General features: G+C 43.5%; 1 protein-coding gene across 15 annotated transcripts in view; it reads right to left on the bottom strand.

Moving 5' to 3' along the window:
- Positions 1-527: 527 nt before the first annotated feature.
- Positions 528-25496, bottom strand: part of KIAA1217 (KIAA1217 ortholog) — a 325812-nt gene continuing 300843 nt past the window's right edge. For 8 of the 15 annotated variants that reach the window (XM_049705361.1, XM_049705362.1, XM_033407861.2 and 5 more), the window contains 9 exons: positions 23063-23246; positions 21138-21301; positions 20189-20350; positions 9361-9480; positions 5446-5481; positions 5220-5297; positions 3512-5107; positions 2868-2990; positions 528-2158 (listed from right to left, as the gene is read on the bottom strand). In XM_049705361.1, coding sequence (XP_049561318.1) covers positions 1664-2158; positions 2868-2990; positions 3512-5107; positions 5220-5297; positions 5446-5481; positions 9361-9480; positions 20189-20350; positions 21138-21301; positions 23063-23246 — 2958 coding nt within the window. In that variant the 3' untranslated portion in view covers positions 528-1663. Of the gene's footprint in view, positions 2991-3511; positions 5108-5219; positions 5298-5445; positions 5482-9360; positions 9481-20188; positions 20351-21137; positions 21302-23062; positions 23247-25496 lie in introns of all 15 variants that reach the window. The other 7 variants (XM_004280954.3, XM_033407859.2, XM_012537154.3 and 4 more) reach the window with 6 other exon arrangements.

Genomic DNA, 25496 nt, shown 5'->3' on the forward strand with positions numbered 1-25496 from the left:
ATATATTGAATCTAAAAAAGAAAAAATGGTCATGAAGAACCTAGGGGAAGGACAGGAATAAAGATGCAGACCTACTAGAGAATGGACTTGAGGATACGGGGAGGGGGAAGGGTAAGCTGGGACAAAGTGAGTGGCATGGACATATATACACTACCAAACGTAAAACAGCTAGCTAGTGGGAAGCAGCCACATAGCACAGGGAGATCAGCTCGGTGCTTTGTGACCATCTAGAGGGGTGGGATAGGGAGGGTGGGAGGGAGGGAGATGCAAGAGGGAAGAGACATGTGGACGTATGTATATGTATAACTGATTCACTTTGTTATAAAGCAGAAACTAACACACCACTGTAAAGCAATTATACTCCAACAGAGATGTTAAAAAGAAAAAAAGAAAAGCACAACTTTCAGAAAAGCAGTTTGCATCTGCTTACATGTTTACTTACCATGCCCTCAAAGCCAAAACCTTTTAACTTGGTAACGGTTGCGTTCTTTGACTAGGAAGTAGTTATAGGGACAAGGTACAAAAAATAATAAGCATGCAGCCCTTTATTTAGTTTTGCAAAGTCTCTGCTTATAGTTCTGTATATTACATAACTGTGTTATACAAATACATTTATTTACAAAAACACTCTAGCTGTGCAAACTTGTTGCTTTTTAAAAATGTCCAGGAAGTTCCATTTCTGCCCATCCCAAGATATATTTTTAAAGCATGCATAAAAATTAACTTTGGTGTGGGAAAACTACTCTATGTGCTGTCACATACAGTATTTTTGGTGTCTATTTATATATTTACAAAAATTGATCAGTTTACAGAACCGTACAGAAGTGTACATTCTAAAATCCACAATGCAATAGTGTAGGTTACCAGGTCTCAGAAAACAAAGGAAGGATTTAGATACTGCAAAGAAAACAACTAGAGAATCCCAATATGTTAGAAAAGAGAAAAAGGAAAGAAACAGAACAAAACTAGCTTGCTTGGGCCGGCAAATTATTATACATAATTTTCATGGCAGTGCAGTAGGGTTGATCATTGCCTTCCACATGTGCCTCTGTGTTGGCTTGTGCAGAAGTTCATTGGCTTATTGTCTAGCACGCTACTTTCAAATGTACAAGGCTACAGTATCAAAATGTTTTGGCAAAAAAGATCTCGAAAGGAACCATGAAGTTTTGACAAAAATAGAAATCTGTAATAAAGCTAAATAACACTAAAATAAAAGGAAATATTATAGTATCTGTTTTACAATTTGTATAGTCACACTTGTGTATTTCTCTGTTCACGTCTAGTCTCCGTAATGAAAAATATTTTTATACAAAACATACTAAAATTCTGGAATCATACATGTTTTACATGCTTCATACATTTTTTTTCTTGTCTCACCACACCCTTCTCTCCTGCCATACTCTCTTTTGGTAACACATGCTTACTTCATTTAACAGGTATTGAATAGAGACAGTAAACACTATGTAATTATAACAGCTACAAAGTAAAAAAACAAACAAGCTTTACTGAAATCTATTAATCCAGTATTTAGCACATACTTAGCAGTAAACCTCAAACAGTACAGCGATATGTTACATTCTCTTGTGAAAACACTTGTCGAAGACTGTTAAAAATTTTTTTTTCTTAAATGCAACTCCGACTCGTGCCTAATAGGATTTGGCCTTTAAGAGGTTTCCTTTGCTGTGGACTGGGTGGCTTTGCTTGAACTTCCGCTCTGTGCCTTGTAGCTGGTGAGGCTAGGAGTATGGATGGTCCTGATGCTCTTGGCACCTTGATTCAGTGAAGCTGGGGAGGCAGGGGGGGGCAGGGAGGAGGAGAAGGAAGGAGGGGCTGCTCGGCCATTCTGAGTCTGCAGTGAGAATGAGAGATGGTGACCTTTACCTGTGTGAGCGGGGCTCTGAAACTTCAAGGAGCCATTAGAGACAGAGGGGATGAGGGAGGCAGAGGGAGCAGATCGTCCTGTTTGGGGGCTGAGAGGGTTAGAAGGAACCGATGGTTTAGTAGCAGGTGGATTAGGGAAGTTAGAGCTGTCACCACTAGAAGAAGGCAGAGAACTGCTTTTCCCAGAGCTGGGAGAAAGGGCTGGAATCTTAGAAGCAGGTAAGGAGGGGAAAGTAGGCTTACAGTCCCCACCAGCTTTCTTAGCACTTCCATTAGCCTGCAAATAAAGACGGCAGGAGACAGTTTGTCAGAAAGCTGGTAACACCATCAATCCACAGGGTCTGGCAACACAGCCCTTCTGAGAGTCATTAAATCAAAGACACCAAACCAAACCAGTTCAAGGCCTGAGCTAAGTCTTGTCGTGCTGTACTGGACCTGGGAGAAACCCCCAAAGTGCAGAGCAGAGGGTGTACAGAACAGGGAAGAAGGAAGAAGAGTGTTTGTGAGAACAGGCACATCATTCTACTACCGTCTCCGGGTGCTGGGTGGAGACGTGAGGGTTGCGTGAGGGCTGTTACTGGGGCGGGGCTGAGGCATCGTGACGGAGTGTTAATGGGCCTCTAGTGCGATGCCGTCCACGTACACGTTAGTGCTGGAGACTTTCAGGGCGGCTTTGTCTGTCTCGGTTTCCCAAGGTGTTCTGATGAACCACTACACTCCCCCAAGGAAAGCCACCTGGCCCGCCACCTTGTGTTAACAGGTCAACTTTGGAGTCACAAAGTAAAAGCTGTTTTATTGCGAGCATGCAAAAGAGTGGTGAGAAATTCAACAGAGGCTTTGAGACTCTCTTCATGCCCCCAGATCCAGGACGTGTACGTAAACCGTATCTTACAAAGAAAAATGCAATATTTGGTATAAACTAAGTCAGTGACTTGCTTCTTAAGCGCAAGAGTGTCCATCCACTATTGGGTTTAAGGTAAAACTACCTGACGATATTGGCGGGGATCCTGCAGTTTGGACTGCTTGCCAGGTTTGTCCAGGCTTCCGGGTCTGTTCTTGGAACTCATGGGGATCGGCATCCTGCTCGTCTGAGGGGTTCCCGTGGAGCCCTGTGGGGAGAAGCAGCAAGTGGGGGAGAGAAAGGACGCGTGTGAGCGGCTTACCCCCGAGGCCGCCCCACTGTGCGCAGAGAAGCTCAACGTGAGAAGCCACAGCCCTACATGCAGGACAGATCTAGGAGACGGACATCAGGAGACACCACTGGGGTTAATTTGAAGAATCAAACAGAATAACACTGCTCCACTACTGATCAAACGGATTTTAATGTGAGTATCAGAGCAATCACTCCAACGGCAAATGGCTGACCCAGCATCCTTTGCGGTTTTCCCAACACCAGTCAGCAACAGAGGTAAAAACAGAACCGATTAGCTGTTAGACACCTAGTTGTTGTTGTTCTGAAGGCGAGGGAGAAAGTGTGAGAGAAAGGATCATTGCGAACAGACAACGAAACCAAACGAGACGAGCCACCTGAAAGGAAGCAAGTAAATCACAAGACACCTTTCGCTAATGGTGATTATGACAGGTTTAAGAAAGCAGCTGGCTCTTTTCATTTTCCGTCAGACCAAGATACCTTACGTGAAGCCGAAGGTACAGACGAGGGGGGCTCTGGGGCAGTGGGAGCTTCATCCAGGACTAGCAAGGACTGGGGACAGGCCTCCTGGGCCACGTGGGATGAGCTTGCAACAGACTCTCTGTTGGAGGAACACGAGGTCTCAACTAGGGCTTTGGGACTCATCTCACTGATGGTATTTTCCAGCTGTTTGATGGTCTGCTCCAGGCTGTCCAACGTTCTGTAGGTATTTTTTCTGATTTCATCAGTTCTCGAGATCGGAGCTGTGCTCTCCAGACCGGGCTGCTCTAGTCTCCTGAGCATACTTTTCGGGGTGTCTTCGGATCGAGACCCGCTGATCTCGAAGCGCTTGGCTTCTCTGTGCTGCTTCAAAGTGCCGTCCTCTTCCTCCTCTTCATAGACCACCACCTGCAACGTCTTCTTCCCCGTCTTGGTTCCCGTGCGAATGGCTTGCGTGAGAGCGGCGAGCTGCTTTTTCGGGAATTTGAATTTGAACTTTTTCTTGGGGCTTTCAAACTGGTCATCGGTCGTGTCGCCCTGGCTTTCTGAACTTGGAGAATCGGCTGGGTTGAACTTGCTCTGCTCGGTTTTAGTCACTTCCTGTCCTCCTGACATTCCGGTCTCCGCTGAAAGGAAGTGCGGCTGGAATTTACTCTCAGCCTCCCGCCCTGCTCCGAGGTTGCCCGAGGCCCCCTCCTTAGGAAGCTTTTGGGAGGTGTTACTCTGGACCACAGTATCTCCATTCTCCTCCTCTTCCTCTATCTTCTCCTCTGTCATCATTCTCTCCAATTCCTCGTCGCATTCCTCAAATATGGTTGAAAGTCTCTTGTATGCGGACCGGATGTCCATGGGTTCATCAAAAATGATGATCACGGGTTTCTTGTCCAGGCACACGACCGGCTCTTCACTGTCAGTGCCTTCTTGCTGGGAAGTTGTCTCTTTTTTGGCGTCAATGTTGACCGTCTGTACATCTTGCCCCTGTTTGCTCACTATGTCGCGGACCTCCCCGCTGGAGAGAACTTGGACCGCGGTTTTGGTGATCATGAAGGCAATGCTGTCGGTGGTTGCACTCTCCTCGGTGGGAGAGCCTGCTGTGGACTCTCCATCCTCATCAGGCGTCACGTTAGCAGGCCTGGCTCCCTTCGGTCTTAGGACAACTTGGCCAAACTCTGTCAAGGGAACCTCTTGGTCTTGAGTTTTGACATCACGAATAGTTGATTCGGTTGATCTCGTGGGAGAGGGAAGGTGACACTTATCTGTATTTTCTTGTCCTTGCTGGGTCACCCCCTTTGTCTTCCCATAATTCATCTTCTGATTCTCAGTGTCACACACAGGGTACGGCAGCCCTGAGATTTTAGGTCCTTTGTTGATTTCATCTTCTAAGGAACTGACACCAGAGAAACTAGAATTGACCCTGGACACATTTTTCTGGGAATAGTTTCTACCGTCTCTAAGTAAACTCTTAGTGGATATGGAACTTTCCTTCATTAAGATGTCAGTTTTGTATTCTGATGTTCTTGCTGCATCAGAAATACTATTCTCCATTCCTCTTTCCCACTTAGGATGGTCACTAGGTATGGAAGCCCCTGCGGTAACCTGGGAGGGAGAGTGGAGGAGGGAAACCACACATAGTGATCAGAAATGGATCTGCAAAGGAAGGGAATTAATCTGCATGGTATCAGTTGGAACACAGATCTGGTGGACTCACCTTCCAGGATTCCATTTGGGGGCCATTTTCATATTCAACATCACATTTCCGTACGTCTTCGTGGAAAAATTCCAAATTCTGGTAGAATAGTGTAGGACATGTTACTCCACAAAACCACACCCCCCCAAAGTGGGCTACAACTAGATTGTTTCTTTAATTACACTTCAAAACATGCGGGCCAAGCACATTCGTCACACACCAGTCCAAAGCCTACAGCTCTGTTTACCTTGGGTGGCTTGGTTCTCCAACTTCCAAAAATGCCCTGTGTTTGCACAAGATGAAAATCTCAATTAGCAAAATATTTCAAGGATTTCAAATTTTGGTGGGAGGAGCAGTTAAGAGAATAAAGGGACCAGTTCTGGACCAACACGTCCTCTTTTCAACATCTGATTGTGAGCTTAGCCGACTCTAAGACCAGAAGAGTGGCATGGCATCGTAGAAAGCACAATACACGAGCAGGCAGATTTCGACTCTAACCCAGATCTGCCGCTTAACTGTGTTATTTTAGGCAAGTCATTTCACTTCCCTGGGCCTCAGTTTTCTTGCTTATAAACCAAGGAACTAGACCAGGAAAGTTTTCACGTCTCTGCCAACTAGTTATTTCATATTTCAGTCTCATCTCTGCTTCTTGTTTGGGGATTGTCCTATAACGACTCTGCATTGCTTGGGTATGGTACTTTGAGATGAAAAAAACCCAGTTTTCCCTGGTCAAATCACAGATTTGAAAACATACTTGCAGTTTGTACTTAAACTTGCCAAGTAAAGTGTCAAAATAACCTTCAAACTAATCGTAGCCAAGATGCTCAAATCCCAATTCAGAGTGACAGTGCTGCCAGTGCTGCCAAGATGTCATCTAAACATTTACAAAACAGATATTTGGGGCTCAAGTGGTGACCGTGACAACATGACTCAGCTTTTCCTTGAAGAGACAAGAATTTTTAATATAATACCCATTAACAAAGACTCCGGCTTTCATCCATGAAGATCTGGGTACTCTACAATTTTTCTGCTTGGCCCTCTGGTGGTACACACAAATCAAAACCCTTTAAAATGGTTTCTGTTTGACCTAGAAATTTCAATTCTCATTTCTGGGTATTTATACCAAATAGGTCATCAGGTACAATATTTTAACTACATGATTCAGCTTTGGTTCTCTGTGTGCTCTGATGCCGAGGAAAGCTGCACTTCTGAGGTTCTCACCAAGAGATTCAGAAGGTAAGAGCCCAGCAGTGAGAACCGGGTATGGAGAACGCTCCACCAGGTACGGGTGTATCGGTAGCCTCGGGCCCTGCCGCCACGCTACCACTAGCCGTGCCTTGTCACTTCCAAGGCACTGCTGTCCTTTCTTCTGGCTGTAGAAGCCCAAGAGGAAGAGGTGATTAGAACAGGATGGGACACGATCCCAAGAAGCCTGTTGGGTTAAAGCAATGACAACATAACGAAGCGCAAGAACCCAGGCTCCCACCGATGACAGCCTAGAGCGATCCTGCTGCCTGGTTAAAACCAGAAAGCATGTCCGTACACATTCAAGCAATCACGCACAGAGACAACAAAGTCAGTATTAATCACATGGAAATACGGCACAGGATCCAAGGTGCACGAGCCACCAAACACCTCCTGTTCAACTTCCCTCGGCCGCATCAGGCCCCAAACAAGAGCAACGAGATTCAGCTGCTACGGTGGAACAATATCATCTCTTTGGTGGGATTTTAAATTTAGAATCAACAACTAATGCATCAAGTAAACGTTGCAAGAAGAAAAACAAATGAGGTTTCAGCTTAAGGTTTCAGCTCCAAACAGGGAGTCAGCGTGTCATGCCAGGACCTGAGTGCGACTTTACCCTTGAGTCACAGGAGGAATTGGCATCTGCAGGGCTGCTGTTCTGCTGGCCTCATTGATTGGGGGGTTAGGGCTGGCATCTGTTCTGATTGGTCAGGGCCCGTGTCATACCCACTGTTAAATATTTCAAATGCCACCCAGCAATATACGTATTTTAAAACAGATCTACTACCAGGAATCCTCCAATGGAAAGTCAGTAAGATAAAGATGTCAAGTGTAGGTTTCACATGACCCAGCAGTTTTGGAAGTGGGCTAGAAAAATGAAGGCCTGGATCAAAGTAAGTGCCTCAGCTTTGTCCAGGGTAACTTGTTCACGGTCGTCACGTAATCTCACAACGATATCTTAGGTAGTCTTAGATAGTCAGGACTCTGCAGGAAAGCTAGTTAAGCCTCATTAATATCTGTTTTGGAGCCCCGAGGTTTGGGTTGTTCAGACAACTGGTGAAGCAGGGACCATATGCATTTGGGCAAGAAACCAAAATTAGAAACATAAGTTATAGAAAAATTGCATAAAAGTAAGTACTAGACTAGCACTTCATAATAAGAGGAAAAAGACTTTAAGAAACATTTGAGTTATAGAAGGGTAGATGAATAGCCCAGGAAGAGGTTAATAAGGACAATACTTTGGGGACAGGTCTGATAGTCACGGTTATTGTGAAGTACATCAGTCTACTCAGTATAATTATCCAGAAGAAGCATCTGTAATTAAACCTAGTGTTTAATGCCCTGGTGTTGGGCATTCAGTACAGACCTGCTTAGTATCTGATGGACCCTTGATAGAGATCAGTGTGATCGATGGAATATGGATTTCTAATTGCAGGGCAAGAAACCCCATGCAGCTTTTTAGCAAATTAGCAAAATTCTACAATGAGATGATTGTCTCCAGAGGGATCTTCGAGAAGCTCCGGGTCAGTGTTTAAAAGAAACGGTCACACTGGCCCAAGTACAGCACATAACTCAGGACCCGCCAGGACCTTCTGTGAATTGGCTTTAATAAGGCCACAGAAGGAAAGCCCACAGACTGAAGAAGCAACGTATTTCCAGTGTGATAATTATGGGTTCAATTGCCATTAATAGGAGGTTTCCCTCACGAGAAGGATTTATCCAGACAGTCTCCTAATCTCCCCCGTGCCTAGAGAGCCCCCATCCCCATCGCCTGGTTAACAGCTCCACTTGCCAGATCCGTGGCTGGCGGAGTTTACACGAGGGCTCTGGGAAAGCTGGGAGCCGGTGGGGTAGCAGGTCAGCCTCTGCGGGGGGCTGCACGGCTGAGAGCTGTGAGCCCCAGGACTGCATCTCTCGAAGGACTGTGCTAGAATAGCCCTCCGACTGTGTGGTCCTGTATCTCTTGCACTGAGCTTACTTATTCCTGCACTGAGGTACCTATGCGGAGTGACTACTGGGCTATACATTATGGCTGATTTGTTTGACTTTATTTAAAGGACGCTAGAACCTTTGAATTCTAAGATACAAGTTCCTGGCAAAAAATGTTAAGACTTGAGTTGGTCATAAGCTTTTTACCCTGAAATTTAGACAGAGGCTTCATTTAAATAAGATGGCGCTATTTCCAAAAATCGCAAAAGCTCTAGATTCAACTTACGAAGTGGAAGTTCAAATATGCAGGTTAATCTCCTCTCCTTAAAGTTCTGTGTCATGATAGTGACCTCTGTTTCAGAGCCTGGACGTCTGTTTGGAAGCCATGAGAATGCCACAAAGTTTAGTAGCACTAAAACGATACTGAACTTACTACCTTGGCAGGTACACTTTGAGAATTTCTAAGAGTAACAAAAACTCTGTTTGGCATCCTCGAACATGCGTGCAAATACATGTGTGTATGTTTCCATGGATACGCCTGTGGATGGCGGATAGACAGCTCTGCTATGCATTCTCTTCCTGGAATCTAAAGCTTTCACCTACTTTTAACGTCGATGTCTTTGGTCCAGAAGACATGATACAAGTTAGAAAAACTGCTGCCTACTTGGTTGATGTTTCCATTTGTTCCACCAGCATTGTTGTAGAAAATCTTGAAAGGTGTATGTGTATCTTTGGTTTGGGAAGATAATGCCTGAATTCTGCATATGCTGTTGTGTGCTGTGCACAGGAACACAGCGTCCGCTCAGGAAACCTGAGCCAGAGATCTCTGGTGAAACCCCAAGCTGTGTCTCCATTAGTTTAAAAAAAAAAAAAAGAAGGGTGAGGAAAAAAGAGAAGGTACAGAAGCTCAAGCACAGAGCGGTATTAGTGTCAGAGCAAGGAAAGAAGGACGGCCCACCGGGTGGCCAACGTGTAATTGCCACGTTACCTTCTTCTCCTTGGGTAGGGCTGTGGCCCCCGGCCTAGTGTCTTTAACGTGACTGTCAGCCCCGGACTGCTCAGCGTGACTGTTTGAATTTACATCCATAAAGGAACACTTCTGGAATGCCTAAGGAATTAAAACACTGAGTTAACAGGGATCCGAGTGCAGCAAGGAGGGCAGAGGGAACAGGCAGGGAATCCAGAGGATCTCCCGGTCGAGACCCCGGCCGGGTCCTACATGCGGGTCACGCCAGGGCGTCAGCGCCCTGAAAACCGGCTCCCCATCTGACCTCAGGTCAGCAAAGCCCGGGCCAAAGGCTTCCTTATTTTCTGGTCCAGGCTAAGATTAAATGGATAGAGCCTTTGAAAAGAACGCCCCTTCTTCCTGTCCGGGTGAACCTGATTTGCATTTAGTAGGGCTTCTTTTAAAGGGCTTTGACCTTTAAAAAATGCTGAATATGTAAATGAATTAAGAAGCTATCTATCTTTTTTTCTCTTCATTATAAAAGGGCACAAGATATTGCAAACCATTAAACCTTAAAAGGAAAGTAATCCTTAACAATTCGTTGTCTGCAGTAGCAACATACTCCTGTGCCCTGGGTAGTTCTGACTCACGTAGAATAAAGCAATCCCTTTAGCACGCAAGTGATTCTGAGCGGCCTGGGAGCTGCCTGACCCCCAAAGGCTTGTCTCTGAAAACTAATGATGGATCGTAGTTATAGGAGCCCAGGGCCACTCCTGTGAACACTGAGTGAGGGAGGTCGGTTCTCAGAGAGAAAGCATCTGCTGTGTCTATAGGGCAGAAAAGAAGTGACAATATATATGATCGCGAGAGCAGGAGAGACGGTAACCCAAGCAGCAAAATGTCCTGAAATCGGTGATTCTCAATCAGGCTACAAGACACCCAGTTGAAAAAAAATACTGTTACCCAGGCCTCACCCAGAGCATAATTAAATCAGACTCTCTGGGCTGTAGGATTTTTTTTTTTTTTTTAACTTCTCAAATTATTCTAATGTGCAGGCAGGATTAAAGAGCAGTTGTTGAAGTGAATAATTTCAACTGATCGCCTCGTATTTCCTTAATGTCAAATAGTGTCATTTGGAAATAACTGCAGGCACAAAGAATACCTCACGCCTTCCCCAGGTGAACATTCCAGCACAGGTTTTAAAATACTAGCGGAGCGGATGCCCGGGACCTTCCCCGGCCTGCTCTTCCCTCGCTCTGCTGGCTCCCAGTTCCCTCCTTAGACACCCACCCGGTCCTCAGTGGGCCCTGGAGGTGCCCGGGGCTCTGCCTGCTAAGGCCACTCGGCATTTCCGTTGGGCTGTTAGACCCTGAACTCGGGAGCTTGTGGTTTCTTCTGATGCCTGGTGACGCAGAGCAGGAAAGCTGTGCTACGATTACACTCGGGGCGGGCGGGGTGGGGGGGGCGGTGCTGCAGCTGCTCCTTCCTGCCTCAGAGGGGCTGGCGGGTGGGGGAGGCGTCTAGCTCGAGAGCCTGCAAAGGCTCCAGCATGGCCGCTGGCCGGCTCTTCGATGCAGTAGGCTGGCTAATGAGGTTTGGTTACCTTAGGGTCAGAGCACTTCACTCACCACTGTTACCTGACCACCAATAATATAACAAGAAGCCAGATACTCTGCCTTTGTAAAGCGTTCAGTCAAAGGAAGCATCAAAGATATTTAGCTTTCAGTGGAGGGAAATATCCTCAAGTGATGGGCTCTAAGTGGCCAGAACAAAAGTTACTTCCTCGGGGGCTAGTGCAGGATTAGTCACAAGCTTAAACGCCTCACTTCTTTGATCATTAGTGCTTGTTGCTCACCCTTCACAAATGAGAAGTTATCTAGTGCTTAGTCATCCATTTGAAACAAACCAGGTCATGATTTATTTATACCATGATTTATTTATTATTTATACCATACTTGAATATTGGAGTATAATTGATTTACAATGTTGTGTTAGTTTCAGGTGTACAGCAAAGTGACTCAGTTACACGTATACCTGTTTTTCAAATTCTTTTCCCATTTATTACAGAATATTGAGTAGAGTTCCCTATGCTATACAGTAGGTCCTTGTTGATTATTTTATATATAGTAGTGTGTATACGTTAACCCAAAACTCCTAATTAATCCCTCCCCTGCCGCCACCTTTTCCCTTTGGCAGCCGTAAATTTATTTTCTTAGTCTGTGAGTCTGTTGCTGTTTTGTAAGTAAGTTCATTTGTATCATTTCTTTTTTTTTTTTTTGATTCCACATAAGTGGTATCATATCATATTTGTCTTTCTCTGTCTGAGTTACTTCACTTAGTATGATAATCTCTAGGTCCATTCATGTTCTGCAAGTGACATTATTTCATTCTTTTTTTATGGCTGAGTAATATTCCATTGTATATAGGTACCACATCTTCTTTATCCATTCATATGTCCATGGACATTTAGGTTGCTTCCATGACTTGGCTATTGTAAATAGTGTTGCTATGAACATTGGGATGCATGTATCTTTTTGAATTATGGTTTTCTCCAGATATATGCCCAGTAGTGGGACTGCTGGGTAGTATGGTAGTTCTATTTTTAGTTTTTTATGGACCTCCATACTGTTCTCCATAGTGGCTGTACTAATTTACATTCCCCCCAACAGTGTAGGAGGGTTCCCTTTTCTCCACACCATCTCCAGCACTTATTGTTTTGTAGACTTTTTGATGATGGCCATTCTGACTGGTGTGAGGTGATACCTTATTGTAATTCTGATTTGCATTTCTCTAATAATTAGGAATGTTGAGCATCTTTTCATGTGCTTTTGGCCATCTATATGTCTTCTTTGGAGAAATGTCTATTTAGATCTTCTGCCCATTGTTTTTTTTTTTTTTTTTAAAATAAATGTAGAGTTTACAATAAATACTATTATGTGTTCATTAATCTTTATTAAGACATCACTAATAATTAATCAATTAAAGAAAATAACTACTTGTTGGAGAAAGAAAGCAACAGTAAATACCCTGGTGGGATTTTGGAATTTTTTGTGTGTGTGTGTGTGTGATATCAGGATATTTGTCTTTCTCTGTCTGATTTACTTCACTTAATATGATAATCTCTATGTCCATCCATGTTGCTGCAAAAGGCATTATTTCATTCTTTTTAATGTTTCTGCCCATTTTTTGATTGAGCTTTTTTTTTTTTTTTTTGATAGTGAGCTGCATGAGCTGTTTATATATTTTGGAGATTAATCCCTTGTTGGTTGCTTCGTTTGCAACTATTTTCTCTCATTCTGTAGGTTGTCTTTTCATTTTGTTTATGGTTTCCTTTGCTGTGCAAAAGCTTTTAAGTTTAATTAGGTCCCATTTGTTTATTCTTCTTTTTATTTTCATTACTCTAGGAGGTGAATCCAAAAAGATATTGCTACAATTTGTATCAGAGTGTTCTGCCTATGTTCTCCTCTAAGGGTTTTATAGTATCCAGTGTTACATTTAGGTCTTTAATCCATTTTAAATTTATTTTTGTGTGTGGTGTAAGAGAATGTTCTAATTTCATTTTCTTACATGTAGCTGTCTAGTTTTCCCAGCACCACTTATTGAAGAGGCTGTCTTTTCTCCATTGTATATTCTTGCCTCCTTGGTCGAAGATTAACTGACCATAGGTGCATGGGTTTATTTCTGGGCTTTCTATCCTGTTCCATTGATCTATTGAATATATTTCTCGTTTTGTGCCAGCACCATACTGTTTTGATTACTGTAGCTCTGTAGTACTGTCTGAAGTCAGGGAGCCTGATGCCTCCAGCTCCATTTTTCTTTCTCAAGCTTGCATTGACTATTCAGGGTCTTTTGTGTTTCCATATAAATTAAAAATTTTTTTTTTGTTCTGTGAAAAATGCCATTGGTAGTTGGATAGGGATTGCATTGAATCTGGAGATTGGCTTGGGTAGTATAGTCATTTTGAGAATACTGATTCTTCCAATCCAAGAACATGGTATATCCTTCCATCTGTTTGCATCATCTTCGATTTCTTTCATCAGTGTCTTATAGTTTTCAGAGTACAGGTCTTTTGCCTCCTTGGGTAGGTTTATTTCTAGGTATTTAATTCTTCTTGATGCGATGGTAAATGGGATTGTTTCCTTCATTTCTTTTTCTGATCTTTCATTGTTAGTGTATAGGAATGCAACAGATTTCTGTGTATTAATTTTATGTCCTGCAACTTTACTGAATTCATCGATGAGCTCCGATAGTTTTCAGGCAGCATCTTTAGGATTTTCAGTGTATAGTGTCATGTCATCTACAGACAGTGACAGTATTACTTCTTCTTTTCCAATTTGGATTCCTTTCATTTCTTTTTCTTCTCTGATTGCCATGGCTAGGACTTCAAAGACTACGTTGAATAAAAGTGGCGAGAGTGAACATCCGTGTCTTGTTCCTGATCTTAGAGGAAATGCTTTCAGCTTTTCACTGGTGATGTTAGCTGTGGGTTTGTCATATATGGCCTTTATTATGCTGAGATAGGTTCCCTCTATGTCCACTTTCTGGAGAGTTTTTATCATAAATCGGTGTTGAATTTTGTTGAAAGCTTTTTCTGCATCTATTGAGATGATCACATGGTTTTTATTCTTCAATTTGTTAATGTGGTGTATCACACTGATTGATTTGCAGATATTGAAAAATTCTTGCATCCCTGGGATAAATCCCACTTGATCATGGTGTATGATCCTTTTAATGCATTGTCGTATTTGGTCTGCTAGTATTCTGTTGAGGATTTTTGCGTCTATGTTCATCAGTGATATTGGCCTGTAATTTTCTCTTTTTGTGATATCTTTGTCTGGTTTTGGTATCAGGGTGATAGTGGCCACAAAGAACGAGTTCGGGAACATTCCTTCCTCTGCAATCTTTTGGAATAGTTTGAGAAGGACAGGTGTTAACTCTTCTCTAAATGTTTGATAGAATCTGCCTGTGAAGCCATCCGGTCCTGGATTTTTGTGTGTTGGGAGTTTTTAAATCACAGTTTCAATTTCAGTACTTGTGACTGGTCTGTTCATATTGTCTATTTCTTCCTGGTTCAGTCTTGGGAGATTGTACCTTTCTAAGAATTTGTTCATTTCTTCTAGGTTGTCCATTTTATTGGCATATAGTTGCTTGTAGTAATCTCTTATTATCCTTTGTATTTCTGTGGTTTCTGTTGTAACTTCTCCTTTTCACTTCTAATTTTGTTGGTTTGAGCCCTCTCCCTTTTTTTCTTGATGAGTCTGGCTAAAGGTTTATCAATTTTATCTTTTCAGAGAACCAACTTTTAGTTTCATTGATCTTTTCTATTGCTTTCTTTGTCTCTATTTCATTTATTTCTGCTCTGATCTTTATGATTTTTTTCCTTCTACTAACTTTGGGTTTTGTCTGTTCTTTCTCTAGTTGTTTTAGGTGTAAGATTATGTTGTCTGAGAGTTTTGTTTCCTGAGGTAAGATTATATTGCTATATACTTCCCCTCTGAACTGCTTTTGCTATGTCTCATAGGTTTTGCATTGTCCTGTTTTCATTTTCATGTCTCTAGGTATTTTTTTTAAAACATCTTTATTGGAGTGTAATTGCTTTACAATGGTGTTAGTTTCTGCTTTATAACAAAGTGAATCAGCTATACATATATCCCCTTATCTCTTCCCTCTTGCATCTCCCGCCCTCTCACCCTCCCTATCCCACCCCTCTAGGTGGTTACAAAGCACCTAGCTGATCTCCCTGTGCTATGCGGCTGCTTCCCACTAGCTATAGGTTTTACATTTGGTAGTGTATATATGCCCATGAAACTCTCTCACTTTGTCCCAGCTTACCCTTCCCCCTCCCCGTGTCCTCAAGTCCATTCTCTAGTAGGTCTGTGTCTTTATTCCTGTCCTACCCCTAGGTTCTTCATGCCTTTTTTTTTTCTAGATTCCATATGTATGTGTTAGCATACAGTATTTGTCTTTCTCTTTATGACTTACTACACTCTGTATGACAGACTCTAGGTCCACCAATCTCACTACAAATAACAATTTTGTTTCTTTTTATGACTGAGTTAATATTCCATTGTATATATGTGCCACATCTTTATCCATTCATCTGTCGATGGACACTTAGGTTGCTTCCATGTCCTGGCTACTGTAAATAGAGCTGCAATGAACACTGTGGTATGTGACTCTTTTTGAATTATGGTTTTCTCAGGGTATATGCCCAGTAGTGGGATTGCTGGGTTGTTGGTAATTCTATTTTCAGCTTTTTAAGGAATCTCCATACTGTTCTCCATAGTGGTGGTATCAATTTACATTCCCACCAACAGTGCAAGAGGGTTCCCTTTTCTTCACACCCTCTCCAGCATTTACTGTTTCTAGATTTTTTGATGATGGCCATTCTGACTGGTGTGAGATGATATCTCATTGTAGTTTTGATTTGCATTTCTCTAATGATTAATGATGTTGAGCATTCTTTCATGTGTCTGTTGGCAGTCTGTATATCTTCTTCAGAGAAATGTCTATTTAGGTCTTCTGCCCATTTTTGGATTGGGCTGTTTTTTCTAGGTATTTTTTGATTTCCTCCGATTTCTTCAGTGATCCATTGGTTGTTTAGTAGCATATTGTTTGGCCTCCGCATGTTTGTGTTTTTTTTTCTTTTCCTTGTAGTTGATTTCTAATCTCATAGCACTGTGGTCAGAAAAGATGCTTGATACAATTTCAATTTGCTTAAATTTACCGAGGCTTGCTTTGTGGTCCAGTGTGTGATCCTGGAAAATGTTCTGCATGCACTTGAAAAGAATGTGTATTCTGCTGCTTTTGAATGGAATGCTCTATAAATACCAATTAAGTCCATCTGCTCTAATGTGTCATTTAAGGCTTGTGTGTCCTTATTGAATTTCTGTCTGATGATCTGTCCATTGCTGTAAGTAGGGTGTTAAAGTCCCCCACTATTATTGTGTTACTGCTGAATTCTCCTTTTATGGCTGTTAGCATTTGCCTTATCTATTGAGATGCTCCTATGTTGGGTGCATATATATTTACAATTGTTATATTTTCTTGGATTGATCCCTTGATCATTATGTAGTGTCCTTCTTTGTCTCTTATAACAGTCCTTTAAAGTCTATTTTGTCTGATATGAGAATTGCTACTCCAGCTTTCTTTTGATTTCCATTTCCATGGAATACCTTTTTCCATCCCCTCAGTCTCAGTCTGTATGTGTCCCTAGATCTGAAGTGGGTCTCTTGCAGACAACATATATAAAGGTCTTGTTTTTGTATCCATTCAGCCAGTCTGTATCTTTTGTTTGGAGCATTTGTTTACACTTCAGGTAATTATAGATATGTATATTCTTACTGTCATTTTGTTAATTGTTTTGGATTTGTTTTTGTAGGTCTCTTTTCTTCCCTTCCTTTTGTTCTCTTGTGATTTGATGACTAACTTTAGTGTTGTGTTTAGATTCCTTTTTCTTTTTTGTGTGTATTGTAGATTTTCAGTTTGCGGTTACTATGAGGTTTTGATACAGCAGTCTGTATAATATATATGAGTGTTTTTAAGTTGTCTTTTAATTTCAAATGTATTTCTAGTATCCTGCACTTGTACTCTCCTCTTCTCACGACTGCTGGTTTTGATATCACATTTGTGTGTGAATGATTTCCTGCCTTTACTGGTGAGCTTTCCCATTTGTAATTTTCTTGTTTCTAGTTGTGGCCTTTTCTTTTTCACCTAGAGAAGTTCATTTAGCATTTGTTACAAAGCTGGTCTAGTGGTGCTGAATTCTCTTAGCTTTTGCTTGTCTGTAAAGTTTTTGATTTCTCTGTCAAATCTGAGTGAGAGCCTTGCTGGGTAGAGTAATCTTCGTTGTAGGTTTTTCCCTTTCATCACTTTAAATATTGATATATCATGCCACCTCTTTATAGCCTGCTAAGTTTCTGCTGAAAAATCAGTTTATGACCTTATGGGGATTCCATTGTATGTTACTTGTTGCTTTTCGTATTTTCTCTTTGTCTTTTTGTCAGTTTGATTAATATGTGTCTTGGTGTGCTCCTCCTTGGGTTTATCCTGCCTGGGACTCTGTGCTTCCTGGACTTGGGTGACTGTTTCCTTTCCCATGTTAGGGAGGTTTTTAGCTATTATCTCTTCAAATATTTTCTCGGGCCCTTTCTCTCTCTTCTCCTTCAGGGCCCCCTATGATGCAAATGTTGGTGCACCTAATGTAGTCCCAGAGGTCTCTGAAACTGTCTTCATTTCATTCTTTATTCTATTCTGCAGCACTGATTTCCGCCATTCTGTCTTCCAGCTCACTTATCCATTCTTCTGTCTCATTTATTCTGTTACTGATTCTTTCTAGTGTATTTTTCATTTCAGTTATTGTATTGTTCATCTCTGTTTCTTCTTTGTATCTTCTAGCTCTTTGTTAAACATTTCTTGCATCTTCTCAGTCTGTACCTCCATTCTTTTTCCAAGATCTTGGATCATCTTTACTATCAATACTCCAAATTCTTTTTTGGGTAGATTGCCTATCTCCCCCTCACTTAGTTGTTTTTCTGGGGTTTTATCTTGTTCCTTCGCCTGGAACATATTCCTCTGCTGTCTCATTTTGTCTAACTTTCTGTGATTGTGGTTTCTGTTCCACAGGCTGCAGGGCTGTACTTCCCATTGCTTCTGGTCTCTGCCCCCTGGTGGATGAGGCCTCAGAGGCTTGTGCAGGCTTCCTGGTGGGAGGGGCTGCTTCCTGCCCACTGGTAGGTGGAGCTGCATCTTGTCTCTCTGGTGGGCAGGGCCGTGTGAAGGGGTGTGTTTAGAGGTGGCTTTGGGCTAGGGCTGTGTTCCCACCCTGTTGGTTGTTTGGCGTGAGGCATCCCAGCACTGGAGTCTACAGGCTGTCAGGTGGGGCAGGTAAAAATGGAAGCCTCCCAGGGAGCTCACACCAACGAGTACTTCCCAGTATGCCCCCACCAGTGTCTTTGACCCCACAGTGAGCCACAGCCACCCCCCAACCTCTCCAGGAGACCCTCCAAGACTAGCAGGTAGGTCTGGCCCAGGCTCCTATGAAGTCACTGCTTTCTCCCTGGGTTCCAGAGGGCACAAGACCTTGTGTGCGCCCTCCAAGAATGAAGTTTCCATTTCCCCCAGTCCTGTGGAGTTCCTGCGACCAAGCCCACTGGCCTTCAAAGCCAAATGCTCTGGGGTCTCCTCCTCCCAATTCTAGACCCCCAGGCTGGGGAGCCTGATGTGGGACTCAGAACTCTCACTTTTGTGGGAGACCCTCTGCACTATAATTATTTTCCAGTTTGTGTGTTGCCCACTGAGTGGGTATGGGATTTGACTTTGTTGTGATTGTGCCCCTCCTATCGTCTCGTTATGGCTGCTTCTTTATTTTTGGATGTACTATATCTTTTTTTGGTAGGTTCCAGTCTTTTTTGTTGATGGTTGTTCAGCAGTCAGTCGTGACTTTGGTGTTTTTGTGAGAAGTGAGCTAACGTCCTTCTACTCCACTATCTTGTTCTTTCTCCCTCCATATTTGTTACTTATACCATAATTTGGGGGCAAATGCTACAATGAATGGCCCCAGCATCTGCCTACACATCTTAGGAGAAGCACCAATGCCCAGCAACATGTAGCCCTGACATACCAGTGTCTTAGTCAGAGGGCCCTCAGTGGATAACTGATGGAGGCCTCCACGCTCTCAACTGTTCCATGAGTCAGTAACTTTATAAATCTATGGTTCCTATGAATGAAATTCTCTGACCAATCTAAAAGCCTGTAAGCAAACTGTGTGATGGAGGGGATGTCTCAGGCCAGTCTGAGTTTTAATGGGGCTGGACAGGGCTCACGCATGTGACAAGTAAACCAGCAGCCCTGTTTTCCCTGGAAAACCCAAGGTGCTTAATGTTGGCAATTACTTCCATGGGAAGCAGAGCAGAAGAGTTGAGGTGGAAGTGACATGGTCAGAATGTTCTCCCTCCTCCAAATGAAGAAGGCAGATCCCTGGGCCTGCACAAAATCATCGGTACCTTAGTGAACATGTGCTGGAGCCCGAAGGAGGTCGTGACCTGACCATCAAATCGGCAAAATATCCTACGTTAATTCATGGATCAAAATGAAATACTTTATGAACAGACTGTCGTCCAGGAATTGTGTTTTATGACTGATTAGACGAGTTCTTAGAATGTACACCTAGGGCAGATTCACACCATGATCTGAATGTGGGATGAGCTTTGGGTGTAGCCCTGTACCCCCTCCTTAGTCCTAGGAGTAGACTGTGGCAATTAGTTAACACATAAAAATCTAAAAGTAAAGTATCATTTCTCAAATAGAACAAAGAAGACGGGAAACAAAATTATTAAGCTTTTTGGAATCCCTGAAAAGATGACATTGACACTGACTGGAAACTTGGTATGGAGGACAGACGGGCCATATGATTCCAGGCCTGTCATTCTAAGAATTAAAGCCAAAGAAGGGGACACCACTTGAAGGGGGCTTTACTCAGTCCTTGGGAAGACAGGACAATGGTTGGTATTTCTAATCCCCATCTTAAGTGCTTTTAAAATGAAGCAGGGACTATTTTCACACTGAAAGAAAGGAAAGGAAAGGCAATCCTAGCAGCCAGCGCTAGGAAAGCTTGGGATTGATTTTTTGGTATAAACTTTCTGAGTTGTTTTGTGCAATGGTCGTTCCTTACACATGTCTTAAAGGTGCCTGAGAGCCTAGTTCAGTGCCACCTTGGAAAAGTGGAGGCCAAGGCCAGAGATGCAGCTTACATGGCCCAGGGGCATGGGGCTCTTCCCCAGCCCTCTCTAGCTAATGAACTGGTGTCAGACACAACCAGAATCCCAGATGGGAAGGGCAGGCGGCCACGTCAGTTACCGCATCCACATACCTGGAGTTCTGCCATGATTTTGTCTCCTTCTTCCTCCTCCTCATCCTTTAAGGAGGAAGTAGTGACAGGTGGTGGTGACGGGGCCCAGGCTGAAGCAGGCTCCTCTGCTGGACACTTTGTGGCTCTAGCCTGCAGGCTTGGTCCAGCATCTTCACTGCTTGCCTGAGAAAGAGTCAAACCACAGATACTGGCTTAACACCCCCAGGTGCTGGAAAAAGAGGGACAGATCGCAAAAGAATACACGTTCTCTCACTGCCTGGTGTACTGGCTTCCTAGCTCTTCAAATCAAGCTGAAAGGCTGCTTTGTCTACTTGCATTTAGTTTGGGTTTTTCTTTGCCCAAGGTGTCATTTTGGCAAACGGATTGAAGAATTATAATAAGACTGTAACTTCAGTGCCTTTAAGAAAGGCCCTCCTTGGAAATTGTATTTTACATTGAACATACATGACAAAACTTGCCAGGTTAAGTGGAAGTTAAAGCTCTCTGAATCTCTTTCTGAAGACTCCCACAACTATGTTAGCTAATCTCAGTTACCTCTGTAAGATGATCTTCCTTTGGCTTGCCCCTCAGGCCCCCGTTTTCAACCTTAGTGTGCTTTGCTGGGGAAGTAGCTGGTGATTTGCATTTCACATACAGTTAAAAGTCAAGTAAGGATAAAACTCCTGTTGCTCAGTCTAGTCCTATAGCACTGGCTGACATTTTCCCATCTGTGCAATTTCGTGCAATGGTCATTCCTTACACATCTTAAAGGTGCCTGAGAGCCTAGTTCAGTGTCACCTCAGAACACAGTGCCGCCTAGTCCAACGGCACTTCCTTGGAGACCTAGTTTATTCTCCACTTCTCTTCTCTGCCTCTCTACTTTTTATGTTCTAAATGAGAGCAGAGAAGACTTTGTCTAAGGGCGGCATCTGAACCCAGAGACAGTTTACCAGGACTTCACCCATCAGACCTTTGTGGTGGCACTCTCCTTCCTGCTGGTGTAGACCACATCGCCGGACCTCGTGGTGGTGAGCCCCGATCCTGGCAGGTAGCTCCTCCGTGGAGGTGGGGGAGGACGAGGCGGGGACTTAGCCCCCAGCTTGTCCAAGTCCTGTTCTGAATTTGGAGGGTCTTCTGGAAAACAGTGTGTCATTGCAAAATCATCTTTCGAGATAACATCCAGAAAGTCCAATGTATTTCTAGAAACTTGATGCAATCTGACTTAAAAATTTCTCTATTCTCTTCATAGTGCAACAACTGAAAATACAGGCCCTGAAGCAGAAAGGCCCTGCACAAGTTAATTAACCTCTCTCTGCCTCCGTTTTCCCATCTGTTAAACGGGTATTCTAATAATATCATCTCCACCAGGGTGTTGTGAAGATCAAATGGGCTTGATATACATAAAGCATTTAGAAGAGTGCTTGCCTTATAGTAAATGCTATGCAAGTATTACCTATTATTATTAAACAGATCTCTTGTTACCCCAAAAAGTTGAGTGTTACTTGGAGAGATGAAGGGTCAGAGCTCCCTGCATGGCTTGCAGAGCCTTCATCCCTGAGTCTGGAAAGCAGTGTTGGCAGGAAGGATTCATGTAGAGGAGGTTAGAGTAGAATCTGGCCCAGGAAGAGCCAGAGGCAGAAGGTGTCAGTGGACAAGTCAGGGAGAAAGTGGATCGTTTTGGTCACGGTTATGTGGTTAGAAAAGGTTCTCTGCTAAGAAAAGGAGGCAGCAAATGCAGAAATGAGAGAATTACCAATCAGTATTGACACCAAAGGTTGGGAGATGAAGCTGTCTGCTGAGCTTTCCCCAGAAAAATGCCCCCCAAAAGGCATTTCTCTCTCAAAACGGAAAGAGCTTCACTCCTGCCCTTTACCAACATTCTTCACTTCAGCCTTTTACCAACACTCTAAGAGCTTACAAAAGTGGTAAAACAAGAAATTCGGGATCAGAGCTTCCAGCTGGCCTCTGTCCCAACTCTGGGGACACACAGGCCTTCCTGGCCTCCCAGGAGTGTGTGTGTCTTTTCTGAGCAACTGAAACAGAGCTGTTTAGAGGAGGTGCTTGAGGACTTCCTGCTGAAAGTTGTAATGAAGATTTGGCTAAGTCATCAGGGTGACAAGCCAGTGATTATCTGTAGTGGGCGGTCCCTGTCTTATGTAGAGGGTGCCAGGTCACAGGGCACCAGCACCACTGGGACGTGTCTTGTCCTAGGCCAGCAGCTTGGCCTCGGGATGGCTGCCTCTGGGGACGGGCACAGGTTGATGGGCTCTGGTCTCCCTCTCATGTGTAATGACAAGGGCTCCCTCTTTGACCAACTTGAGATACACTGTCCGTAATTTTAAGATGAGAATACGGCACACGGTTTGTAATTGGTTGAAGATTTAGCAGGTTAAGTTTTTTAACAGCTTTTTTGTATTATTATTGACACACTGATGCTTAATTTCCATAGTTTCGGTTGGTTAAATATACCATCTAATAATTTTGATTTAAAAAATGCGATTTTTCCTTGTGATCTAATATCCCTATAAAAGCTGACGTTTTCTAAGAAAACCTCTCAATTTAAATGCAGGTCTCATATTCTCCCAGCTGGTGCTGTGAAGGGTCATAAATTCGTAGGAAAGGCAGAAACTGGGGAGCTACATTTTTCCTTAGTGAGCATTGTTCTAGATTCCTAACGCAGAACAGTTTCCCTACTATGTTTATAACTAAAAAGTAGTAGTCAATAAAACAACAAAAACTAGTAGGGAGGCTCTAGGGACCCCTGGGTCTTGCTTCTCCAATTACTTTTCTTCTTTTAATTGATGAGGTTTTTAGGAAGTGAGAGGTTGTGCCTATGTGGGCGGCACCGCACTGACCCGAGGGTGAGCAGCCCACAAAGCTCTGGTAGCGCCTTACCTGAAGGTTCTAGCTTGTCCACTGGAGCATCGCCCTTTGGCTGTGGGCCCGAGGCTGGCGGCATCTCCAGGTTTGGAATTGACTTCATAATATTGGCCTGGGCTTCTTCTAGGAGCTTCTCAAACTCTTTTCCGTTATAGTGGTCCAGATTTTGCCTTTTCTCTTCCCATTTCCTTTCTGCTTTCTGAAGGACAACAGCAAGTAAAGAAAGTTTTGAGATTGCATGTCGGGGTGGGAGGAAGTATAACACAGTTGAAGTGTTGGTAAAGTGAAGCTCTGGTTTCTGTGTCCAGGGACATTTCCGCACATCAGACAAACCTGACCCTTGTGCTGTCTGCTACATGTTTTAAACAGGCTGCCACTGAAGCCCAAGTAGTATTCATTCACAGAGAAGCGCGCTCAGAAACCCAACCATTCATTCATTCACTTATTACTGAGCACTTACTACATACTCGCCAGCACTCACGGCAGGGACACAGGGATATATGCATTCAAAGGCATGTATCCCATAACTAAGGTTTTGCTTTTCTACACTGAGTTTTCGTTGTAGAGGAGATGTTCAAAGAAACAGAAACAAACACCAAAACACTCACTAATCCTATGTCTTAGTTCCACTGCTGTCAAAGAATTGCTATATGATCTTCTAGGTCACATTCTCCTGTTTACAAAATGAGGGGCTATTGAGATATCTCTAAGCTCCATCAGGTTCTACAGGAGGGAGAAATATATAAAATGCATTTTTAAATACCCGTACATTTTTTTAAAGAGCATTTTCCTGTGATTTTGAGATGCCACATTAATCATTGCAGGAGGACAGAGTGGAAATGAGCACCAGGATTAGTGGAACCCCATAATGTCAGGGTTGGAGAAGACCTAGGAGATCACGGAATCAATCTATTTTACACGCGAGAACACTGGGGCCCAGTGAGACGAAGGATCTGCCCGAGATTCATTCTCTATGAGTAACAGCCACCACTGTCACCATCCTTATCCTCCTCTAGTTTTCCTTCGTAGCACTTATTATCACCAGAGCCTGGGCTTGGTCCCTTCTGTTCACTGCCAACCCCAGAGCCTATGAAGGCCTGGCACATACTAGGACTCAGTAACATCTTTGGAGTGGATGAAGCGCCGCAGCAGAGCTGTCAGGAAGACTCAGGCCTCCTTATCGTGGATCAGAGCATTTCAGAGATGACTTGTAAGTGTGCCATCAAAACTTACTTAAAATATACACGTAACAATGGTAACTATGCCTAGTGGGTTCTCAATAGACATTTTTTCAATAGAAGAATCATCCTACTGACATCCTTTAAACGTAGAGATGTTTGAAGTGGTAAATCCACTAATTTTCAGGAGGAAATATGTTTTTGGTCCCCTCCCTGACTCTGATAGGCAGAATCATCATCAGCCAATCACACTCCACCCCATCTTATGCACTTTGTAAGCAGCTAACTTGGAGTAGGGGGCACAGCCACTGACTCTGGAGCAGAGGGGAGCTACCTCGTGTTCAGAGGCCCAGTGGCCGTGACTGTGGCCTTAGTGGTTTTAAGAGGTCCATCTCCTCCTGAAACCAGAGTTATCTGCTGCTGACTTGCAAGAGAGGCAGGAATGCTTAGGACCAGGTGGCTAAGGACACAGTGATGAGTGGAGGAAACATTTTAGGGAAGAGGAAGGAGAGAGCCAGGGAAATGCAGTGTGCTGCTTGAGCACCTACACCAGCTCTTGAAAAGAATATATAAGAACACAGCAAGTTTTCTCTCTATATTATGTGACCTTGAGATCTTCTTTCTCCTTCCTTCTGAGACTTCTGTAACAACTTCCTATCCTGCACCCTTAATTCGAGACCCACTACCTTAATCTATTCTGCCTATTGTTTCCAGATTAATTTTCTGAAGATGCCATTTTTTTTATCACTGGTCCAAGCTACAGCATTTCTCTGATACCCATGAAATGAACCTTGGCTCCATGGGAATGGTGAGTCAGCTGCCCCAAACCAGCTTCCAGCCTGTTCTGCCAGCCTTATCTCCTCCTTCTTGTTCCACTTAAACTGGTTTATCCAAGGTCCAGCCTTTGCCCCAGGATCCCGCTATCCTAGAATGTTCTTCCCACCCTCTGCTTACCCAGATTCTACTTCATTTTCAAGGTCACTGGCAAACCCTCCCCAGCTCATACTGGCTCGGGAGGGCTGAGTGTCACCCTTCTTCCCACCGGCATGGTCACTGATGTCAGCAATGGTGGGAGCCTTTGCACCACAGAAACTGGCAGACACTACAAATGAGGCTTCTCCCATCAGAATGCCGGTTGTTCCACACTTAGCAGCACACCACTGCCTCACCTTCCTACAGGTCGGGCGCCTGAGCCTTGTCTGAAATCTGATGGCCTCTCTCTCAACCTGGCCATTGAAACCCATTCACAGTTTAAAAAAACCGATATGTAT

The sequence above is a fragment of the Orcinus orca genome, chromosome 2, assembly GCF_937001465.1.
Source record: "Orcinus orca chromosome 2, mOrcOrc1.1, whole genome shotgun sequence".
Lineage (NCBI taxonomy): Eukaryota > Metazoa > Chordata > Mammalia > Artiodactyla > Delphinidae > Orcinus > Orcinus orca.